The sequence below is a fragment of the Mus caroli genome, chromosome 10 (genome assembly GCF_900094665.2).
Source record: "Mus caroli chromosome 10, CAROLI_EIJ_v1.1, whole genome shotgun sequence".
NCBI classification, from domain to species: domain Eukaryota; kingdom Metazoa; phylum Chordata; class Mammalia; order Rodentia; family Muridae; genus Mus; species Mus caroli.
The window spans coordinates 98,331,695-98,342,590 of NC_034579.1; the positions used below are offsets into that span (position 1 = coordinate 98,331,695).

The 10,896-nt window shown below is 37.8% G+C and overlaps 1 protein-coding gene across 1 annotated transcript in view; it reads right to left on the reverse strand.

Annotated features, from left to right (window-relative positions):
- Positions 1-4,418: 4,418 nt before the first annotated feature.
- The window catches only part of Tmtc2 (transmembrane O-mannosyltransferase targeting cadherins 2), a 381,875-nt gene continuing 375,397 nt past the window's right edge, over positions 4,419-10,896 (reverse strand). Inside the window, exon 12 of the mRNA XM_021174328.1 lies at positions 4,419-7,039. Coding sequence (XP_021029987.1) covers positions 6,860-7,039 — 180 coding nt within the window. The 3' untranslated portion in view covers positions 4,419-6,859. The remainder of the gene's footprint in view (positions 7,040-10,896) is intronic.

Genomic DNA, 10,896 nt, shown 5'->3' on the forward strand with positions numbered 1-10,896 from the left:
AAGGAAGGAAGGAAGGAAGGAAGGAAGGAAGAAAGAAAGAAAGAAAGAAAGAAAGAAAGAAAGAAAGAAAGAAAGAAAGAAAGAAAGAAAGAAAGAAAGTAAGTAAGTCCTGGATCTACGTTAGAAAAAAGAAGACTTTGCTAGTAAAATTACATTTCATAAATACTATCATGGTAATTGGGAGACCAACATAGAGAAATACAATAAAACAAAACATAACTTAACAAATCATAGAATGAACAATTATCAAAATAGTGCATGTAGCATCAATATTAGATATCATGGGTGTGTATATGTTCTGCAAGCGTATATGTTCATCTTTGTGCATATGCAAATGTGTGTGCATGCAAATGAAAGCCAGAGGACCACCTCCGCAGTCTATCCATCTTTTGTGTTGTCCTTGTTAAAGACACATTAGGTGCGAGGGATGAAAAGCTGGGCTTAATGCTTGCTTCCTCAGCCTCCCTCCCTACCCCACAGGACTTTGAATCTTATGGAAATTTCCTAAATTACCATTATTATAAAATAGAGGCAATGTAGAATATAATCTATTGCAAAGGAAAAACAAAAGGTCCCCACACAGGTTAAGTATTTAAAATAAAACAAATGGATAAAGTAAATGAAACATAGTAAGATCTTCAATTGGCTTTATTTATTAATATGAATGTTGTCTTAGTTAGGGTTTCTACTGCTTTGAAGAGTCACCAGTGCTGTTCTCATAAATGAAAACATTTCACTGGGATTGGCTTACATTTTCATTATCATCTAGGCAGGGAGCATGGTAGTGTGCAGGTAGATATGGTGCTGCAGAAGGATTTGAGAGTTCTACATGTTGAGCTGAAGGTAGCAGAAGTATATTGTGCCACACTAGGTATAGCTTGAGCATAGATGATCTCAAAGGCTAGGGCCCTACAGTTAAGTATGTCCTCCAGTAAGAGCATACCCCCTAATCGTGCCACTCTCTATCAACTAAGCATTCATACACATGAGTCTATGGGGGTTGAACCCATTCAAACCACCACAGATATTAAAGAGTTAAAATCTTAACTGTCATTAAAGTCAGTGCTGTCATTGATTTGTGAAGCAATTTTTCTAAAAAGTACCCCATTTGAGGTCAAAAGTAGCCACACTGCACATCCCCTTCACCCCCAACACACAGCCCTCTGTTTCTGTATCATTTCTGGTTTTCTGGCTCTCAATCACAGATTCATTACATGAGAGGTATGTCTAGCTGCTAGAAGATATTTTAATTATTTTATGCTAATTTGAGGTTTTTCTTTTGGAGAGAAGTTGTTTGGTTTCTTTCCCAGTGAATGTTTAACAACTTTTATTACAACGACTAGCTGCTCAAAATTACCAGAGACGTGTCTCCGAGGAGTTAATTTGTGAGTTCTAGGATGGAAAAGGGATACCATGATAATTATTAGAAAAGTCTTGAACTATTAGGTGAAATACAGACCTCTATTCTCTGCTTGTAAGTGGAGCTGACAGCTTTGTCTTGACTAAGTGATGTGCCTGTCAAATCCAAAGGAGGCAGGAGACAAATGTATTTCTAATGGGAACAGAGAGCCAATTCTAGTCTAGACTCAAAACAGGTTTAATGTTCCAACCTCAGAGGCAATGTGTAGTTCACCCACGTCTTTGCTCTGCATTTTCTCTCCATCAGTAGCAATGCAGATATGATGCAGTAAAGGATAACCAAACCATCCCAGTGCAGTCTTCCAGTGTGGTCTCCCTGCTCTGTGTCAGAAATGCAAGCATAGCCAATGCCTATCCACATCCCTCAATCTCAGCAATCTCAAGGAATGTTTGCAAAACTAACTGCATTTTAAATATTTTCTAGCCTTCTTAGATTGGAATAGATGCTAGCAAATTTATTACCTTATCTTTTATCTCAAACCCCAATTAAATGCTTTCTTTTACAAGGGTTGCCTTGATCATGGTGTCTCTTCACAGAAATAGAAAACTAACTAAGACAACAACCATATGAACTTTACAAGGTAACAAGATATGTGAGCTTTACAAGGTAAGCTCATGTGTGTGTGTGTGTTGGGGGGGGAGGCGCTTTCCCACTTTCAATTTTCCTGCCCCATGAAAATTCTACCTTTTCTAGAAGAAAGTTAAATAACATGTAACCCCAGAAATTATCTGTAGGAAGTGGGAGATCTCAGAAACCAAGAAGATATCTTCATAAGAATTTCAGGAAATTCACGCGAAACTTGAATCCCACTTGTGTTTTAGGGGTGGGAGTGAGGTGGGAGTAGGGATGGGATATAACTCAAGCCTCCAGGAACAAGAACCTAAGGCCAGTATGGGATTAAAGGACAGACAGAGGAAAAACTGGCTCAAAGATTGTCTGCATTCTGCAGGAAGACCACCCAAACTGACACAGCAAGATAAAGTCCCAGTACACAGGCTTCCTTTTGCCTTGCAAAAATAAGCATACGTTAGCATAGTTGCATTGCAACTCAGCTCTCTCTCCTTAAAGTATCATATCCCACGCATGCTGTTGCTACAAAGTTTCCTTCCTTCATTTATTTTTAAAATGGTAAGATGCAAAGTCTATACTCTCCATACTACTATACTACTATAGTATTTAAGTGAAAAACCATATTCTAAAGGTACATATAAATGAGCCCCCACTATTCTAACACATTAGCTACCCACAGAAACCAATTCTTCCCTTGTGTTAGGGAGAATAATCGAGACTTAATGTATTTCCTTTCTTTTCACTGGAAACATACACTATGTGAAAGCTGTCATCACGCTGGTGAAATACAAATGGAGAATCATTTATTGCCTGCATTGGAGTTCTTTACAAGGTGAGCTTTTAAAAATATCAAGTAGCTTATGAGTAATTAGATGGAATTTTCATTTATGGTATATTTTATGGTCTTCTCCTAGGCTGCTAGGCTGGAGAAACAACACCAGGAGGGAAAACCATGCTCTGTGCCTTCAGTAGTTTTATAGTACAGCTAAACTGATACCTTGATTTGCAATCAACTGCACAGTTATGTCATTTGGCAAGACCTCTTAGTAGCTGAGTGTTTTTATAGCCATTTGGATGCAGCTCCCAACTAGTTTTAAGACCTTAGTTAAATCTCTTAACACATCAGCCTTCTATTCATCAGGTGGAAAGTGAGGCCAGCTACTGATCAGTGAATTCTCATAACCCGTTCTTTAGATGTTTTCCTGTCATGACATCTTTTAATCTTCATGGTGAGAGAGGTAGGGTAGAAATCTCATGAAAGATGATGAAATATTTAGGAAAATATCAATTGGAAATCTTAAGTACTGGGTTTTCATATGGTGCTTGAGTGCAGGAAATTATAGATCTTAGCACAGAGCTACTTGGAGACAGTCTCAATGCTTGAGGTTAGTGACACTGGCCAAGTTGCTTGACACCTTCCTTTCAGTTTCTGTCTACAAGAGGTGTAGCCTTGATGAAGAAGGACATCACTTGGGGAAGGCTTTGGAGTTTCAAAGCCTTTTGCTATTTCTAGCATTCTCTCTCTCCCTGCGTCTTGCTTGTGGTTTAAGAGGTGAACTGTCAAGCTTCCTCTTCTTGCCATTATACCTCTTGCCTGTTGCCATTCCCTTCACCACAGTGACGTTTATTCCCATGGAACCAGAAGTCAAGATAAACACTCTCTTCCTTAAGTTGCCTTGGTCAGAATGTTTTATCAAAGCAAAAGAAAAGTAACACGACTCTTTCAAAGGACCTGAGTTTGGGTCTCAGCAGTAGTGTGAGTTGGATAATGTCTTTAAATACAACTCCAGGCAATGGAATACCTGTAGACTCTAGAGGTACCTGAAGTCACATGCATATTGCCCCCTCTAATATACATGCAATTAAAATATAACAAAAACCTTTAAAAGCTAAGCATGGTGGTGCAAGCCACTTTGGACATTGTAGTTGTTTGAATAGATACGGGCCTCTAGAGCATCCTGTGTTTGAATGCTCAGCTGATAGATAGTGGCACTATTAGGAGGTGTGATCTTGTTGGAGGACTTGTATCATTGTACAAGCAGATTTTAAGGTCTCCTATGCTCAAGCTACACCCAGTATGATACACTAGTCTCCTGCTGCCTTCAGTTCAAGTAGAACTCTTCAGTAGAACTCTCAGCTCCTTCGCCAGCACCATGTCTGCCGGGAAACTGCCATGATCCCAGACATTATGATAATAGATAAACCTCTGAAACTGTACATCAGACTGAATTAAATATTTTCCTTTCAAAGAGTTGCCATGGTCATAGTGTCTCTTTGTAGCAATGAAACCCTAAGACAGAGGTTGAGGGGAGAGAAGGGCTACACGTTTCAACTCAACCTAGTGAACTCTCATACAACGCAAAACAAAATGTTGCCAGAGTTTAAGCACTGTTGTTCTAGAAAAGTTCTAAAGAAGGGCCACACAACATATTTGTTATCAATGCTTTATTGTTTAAAACAAAATTGAAATTCTCTGGCACATAAAACAATTATTTCTACAAAAGGAAAGCCTACAAATCTTGATAATTTATACAAATAACAGTTTTTCAAAAAATAAAATTTTAATTTAGTAAACTTGTCTTGTGCTCTACATTTTTAGCACTGTCTGCAATGATCCACCATAAATCCCTGAGCAGAGACATTTTGATCATGTTTTAATACCCCAGTCCCCCCTCCCCCCCCGAGTTGGTCAGTTACTAAGTCCAGCCCTGTAGTGAAAAGTGTCAGGGACATGTAGGTATTAAAGATCCATGCATTTTATGACACAGGCCCAATGATTAACACCACTTGGGAGTTGAGTCATGTGAAATGTGACTATTGTGCATTCAGTGAACCTACAGAAAACAAGTGTTGGAAAGAAGGAACAGTAACAAGACAGACATAAAATGTAAAGACTAGAATGCCACAACTATTTAAATAAATTAAAAAAAGGTTAGACACTGAATTTATCTCTACAGCCTTATATTAAATTTCTTTGTCATCCGAATTGCCAATGCATTAGAAAATGAAATGTATACTTCAACCCACTATTTTTTGGTTTGACCATGGGTTTGTTCTTGTTAATGTTAAATATTATTCTGACAACACAGCGATTTAGTTATACTTTAACTTCTGGCCCTTGAGTGAAATGTTTACAGAGTAATATACACTTTAAAGAGGACCTTCTCATAAACCCCATTAAAACTCTCACTACATCTGTTCTCTCATAGAAACTAATGTCATTGGAGTCCTACCTCAAGTTCTTTATCCACTGTAATCGATACATGACATAATATATAATATAGGGAGAAAACATAGAATTTTTTTCATGACCAGCTTCATTTTAATGGAATTACTGATCATATACATATATATATATACATGGAGTATAGAAGGGAAGGAGAAAAAGCAAATAACTGGTTTAGCAAATCTTTTTTGTCTTGTTTTTGTTATTTTGCTATGGCTGGATAATAAATAAATAAATATGTTGGGTACAGAATCATTAATTTCTCTACAAAGAGGTTGCTAATAGACTGGTATTCTGGGAATTTAATTTTTAGTAGTAAAGTTTGAGTACAAGGCAAAAATGTTAAAAAATGGTTTTTTTTCTTTGTTTCATTTATAGCTTTTAACTTATAAAATGATCACTGAAATGCCTAATAGCAGGTGAGGAAATAAAATGCTCAGTTTTCTATGAGAAAATATCTTTTAACTGAGAAAAGCATTTGGCAGACGATGGAGATATATTCAGGCTGATGCTTACTCCATGGCATCTTAAAATAATTTATTTTTGATATCTTTCAGGAAGAGCAAAATGAGACAGACCTCCAGGATTTATCCGCACTGGTGTTTAGGTATGCAAGGACACAAAGGGTATTTCATATCAGCTCTTTCCAAAACACAAAGTCGTTGGCAACAATCCTTATGTACTTACCCTGCATTGGCTTATTATAGTGACCATTGGCTAGGAAGCACCGAGGACTGTGTCATAGATAGTCATGATTAGTTACAAGAACTGGAACACTTATAATATCCCCATTTTTTTTTCAGCCTTAGTGAACAACATGTATAGTAACCAGGGATAGACATCATAGAAGATAATTTCAAAAAAATTAATATAATGAGATCTACTAAACAGCACTGGAGACAATACTGACAATATCGAAATGAAAATGCCTTTGTGACACACACCCAAGGCCACCCTAAGTCCTCTCATATCACCTCTACGAGTGGTTAGCTCTTCTCCACACATTCGTTTTGAGACATGACAGACAAATGATGCTCAACACTAGGAAGCCTAGGACATTCAAACCATAAAATGTTTATGTGCACGAGCCAGGAAACAACTGGAGATTCTGACAGATCCCGACACGCTGTTAAAACCAAAGTTGGATTAGCTTCAGCAATCAATAAGCAGGCTGTCCCAAAGAGGGAAGGCAGCAGCATAAGGACAACCGGTGGCTCACTGAGGATTTACACTATGTGTTAATCACCCCCTTAAGAGTTCACTGTGGCTGGGTGGGCTCTCTGACTTCCTCTCACAGTGTTTAAGGAACAATATAATTTCAAATTCTCCCTCCAAAGTGGACATCTGCAAATGAGATCCCTCTACTTTCTAGGAACTCTCTGAAATCCTCTTAGGTGCTCTGGTTTACAGTCTATGGGTAACAGTTACACCCTCCCAGAGGGTCTCAATGTTCCCCTTTTTGGTGTTAAGGGCTGTGCCCATAGCAAGTGGATTCTCCCAGCAGTGGCAGTAACCATGGTGACCTTTGTCCTGGGCTTGAAATGGCCCTTGAGCTTTTCTCACAGCACTCATTCCTGGGAAGTTCTGTCTGTTAATGAAGCCAGCTCTGACAAGCGGAGGAGGAGGAGGGGAGTTCTCATGTGTCAGGTCTTGGAGGTCTTCAAACCTTGCTTTTCCATGATGTTCCACAGCTTGCGGAGATTAGACTGAGTGATAACATCATCTGGCTTGAGTTGCAGGGCCCTCAGGTAGTTGGCCTCAGCCTTCTGCAGTCGCCCATTGAGATGCAGAATGGCCCCTAGGTTCATGAGAGCAGCAGGGTACTGGAAGAAGAGAGAGGAAGTGAGTGATAAAGAGGCCATTGCAAGAGCTCCTTCATGGAGGACAAAAGTCCTCAATCTCTCAGGCACGATTCCCATGTTTAGAGGCATCTGACAGAAGTAATTTACCAATTTATAGAAATAGAGGCAGGAAGTATGCCCATCTTCAAACAGTAGATATGTACTTTAAATAGGATTAGGATAGGCAGTTAGGAAATGTGCTTTTTTTTTTTAATTTTCTTTAATGGAAATGCATATATACATAAAAGACTGGATATCCCAGACAACCTGTTTTGGGGGAGAAACAAGTATAGCTTAGTGACAGAGTGTGTACCTGCCGTGCCTGAAACTCAAGGTTTGAACCTTATTCCCAATGCAACAAAACAGAAAACATTTATAGCATGGAAACCTTGTTTATCTGAGCAAAGCCAACGAACAAAAAATGTACCTCAAAAGTGAGAAATCTGAGTGCAAAGTGAAGTTATCTATGTCCATGTTTTGTCTTCTTAGCTATATTCTAGGCTTTCTGTGTATAAACATTAGGCTATGGGATTTACTAATCATTTCAGAATGAAAGCCCTGAAAAAAATTAAATTTAAATTTAACATCATTCTGAAACCTAAACTAAAATATTTCCTGGCAAGACAAGACCAGCATGTTTAAAATTTTTAAATGGTTAGATTCTCCTAATGCTGAATGTTTATATAAATATACCAAGGAAAACAGTACCAAACCAGATTAAAGATATGGCATAGGAAAACGTAACTTCAATAAATCCATTTTATACTACTTGTTGAAAAATACTTAAGGAAGAATGAAAAAAAACCTAAATAACACATCATTTTAGTCACTGTGGCAAGTAAAATATAAAATTGTCATGTAAAAGATTCAGAAAGATTTTTTAAAAAATTATGGTAACCATAGATTACTATGAGAATTTTTGTCTCCAAATTCTCATATACCTGTTCATGAAAGTATATTGTGATTGGGAAAAATATTTTGCTTTCTATCTACAAAGAGAAACTGCATCCCTGTTTGTGTCCCATCCTTAGAAGGCTCTTGTTAATAGGAAGCAAACTTTTTGGCAGCTACATAAATGCATAGTCCATATATCAGATAAACATTGTTTATATGCTATGATTATGAATTCATTTTTGCAGATAGTATCCGCCATTAATTGTCCTTCACTCCACACAGAAACCAAAGATAATGTCAAATCATTCTATGATTTAGTATTTTTATAATGTATGCATTTTTTAGCTGAATTCAATTGATCCTACTGTTTACTGTAAAAACAATTACTTCTGAGCCAAAGAGTAGAATCATGTAAAACCAACTAAAGGGAAAAGCATGATCAGGTTTCAAGCTTAAGAGATCTGGGTTTGAGTTCTTAACCATCCTGACCTTGGTGACATGGCCTAAGAGCCCTGTATCCCAATTTCTGAATGTTCCTAGAAAAGCCTGTGGCAGAATACCTTCACAAAGTAGACACTGCAAATACCATGGTCAGCTTTTTCTATTCTATTAAATGCTTCCTGGTAATTTTCATAATTTTTAGTTCAGTGGCTAGGGAACATCTCTGAATACACATCAAAATTCTCTTAAATTCTAAACTGCTAGCCATTCTTTTCAAGCTTTTCTACATTCTTATTTCCCTCCAAATTATATCACAAATATAAGCTTTGCCTGACTTAGAATGACTTAATACTTACGAAGAAAAAAAATACAGATGGTAAAATTCTAACTTTAAACACTAATTCAAATCTACCCAGCTCTAAATTGTATGGCAATGTCAAGTGCTACACTGGAAACCAAATTAACACCGCCTACATCATCGTGTACAGGAATCCTGCTATCACACCACCAATATTACCCGGAGCTCCTCTGATGCCTGAACATATTTCTGAATTATGACTCATCACAGTGCTTAGCATGACTGTCACTAACACAGCTCCTAAACTTTGGTATACATGTATTCAGAGCCTCAACTACTAGAGATGCTAAATATGGGAAGGAGAAATCACTGTTGGCAGCCATTCCTTGTTAACCAGAAGTAGGAGAAGCCCAGGAACTGGGCTGAGAGAAACCAGATGGCTCTGTGGGACAGCCTTTATTTCCTCAATTACTGTGTTACCAATATGTCTCTACCTATAGGGTGTATGCATCAAACTGCAATAGACAAAGCTTATCTAGACACTCATGGATTAAGCATTCAAATGGCCTAGGTTCACACGCCAGCTCTACCACAAAGAAGAAATGCATATCTGGACAGGTTGGGTGTTGTCTTGGGATCACAATTCTTGTCTAAGTTTGATGACAGAAGAATTTGCTTCATCTAGTTAGTTTCTAAAACGATTATCTGAGAATGAAATCACATTGCCTTTTCCCTTTCTTTCCCTACTTTGCCTTATCACTTCAAAACTGCGAACCAAAATCTCCTTCCAAGTGTGTTCAACAACATGCACCAGGCCTTCTGGACTGCTTGGGCCTGTACTAACTTTCTACTCTTTCCAGGTTGTTCCTCTCAGGGATGGAAATAAAAACTGGGTGGGGAAGTACAACAACCAAGTTACACACATTACTGTATTATTGTTTCTCAAAACTAGAGCCCAAGGCTCTCTTAGGAATAATCTTCCTATCACCAGTTGCTAAATAAAATATTAGTATTTAGTATTATTGTAAGAAAACATACAAAGGAAGTGCTACTCTTTTAAATAAAAATAATACTAATTCGATACTATGAAGTTAATGTGGGATGGTAGACCTCAAGGAAATTCATTCCTATTTGTTAACTGCTTTCTGTAAAGAATAAAAATGTGTAAAACTAGGTATATGCATATCTAAGAACATCCATACTTTAGGTGGTTACATATTTATTTATCATTATAACATTTTGCAATGAATGTAAATACCACTTTTATTAGGGAAATTACTTTAGAAATTTAAAAATCTGTATAGAATACTGCTTACAACACCCTATAGCTTCTCTGAGATAATGGCAAACAATGAAATGTACAATGTGTTCTGCTAAAACATCATTGAAGTAATGGATATTGGCACCTTAAGTACCCGCTTTCAAAGCATCAACAGTGACTTGGACATAAATAAATGTTTAAGTCTTTGTTTAAAAAAAACATATGTTAACAGACATGGTTTATTTTCCAAAGCCTGTCACATACACCTACCAGAGCTGTGGCTGTGAGGATTAATATATGGCCACTGTCCTGAGAACTTCTGGCCTTCTAGCCACACATCTAAGTTCAGAAAATACTCCTGGCAGCACCTCAATGCAGGGCAGGAGATGAGAATTTCAGACCCCACTCATGTCAGAATGTGAATTTTAACTAGGTCCTCAGGTTCTTTTTATTCCCACAAAAATACTAGAAGTGCTGTTGTCAAGGTCACTTCTAGATCAAAGATGCTATCATCTTATAGCTTTTTACAAAGAAATTGCTTAGAATAGGTAGAGCCTGTAGATCAGAGTATGTCAGATCATATTATCTATCCTCTTGTAAAGTAGAACTCTCCTTTTGGTCATATAATTACTTAAGACAGTAAATGTCCAGATGAAATTTTATTAACAGAGCTGTAAATGATTAAATGCTAGGAGACAGAAAGAAAGGCTGTGAAGACAGCGTGTGATGGGTGTCTAAACAGCCTGCAAGGCTCTTTAGCTATGGAAGTGAATGCAAGAATTTAGGGTGGAAGTCCGTTGTGATGGTTTGTATATCCTTGGACCAGGGAGTGGCACCATCTGAAGGTGTGGCCTGGTTGGAATGGGTGTGTCACTGTGGGTGTGGGTATAAGATCCTCACCCTAGTTGCCTGGAAGTCAGTCTTCCACTAGCAGCCTTTGGATGA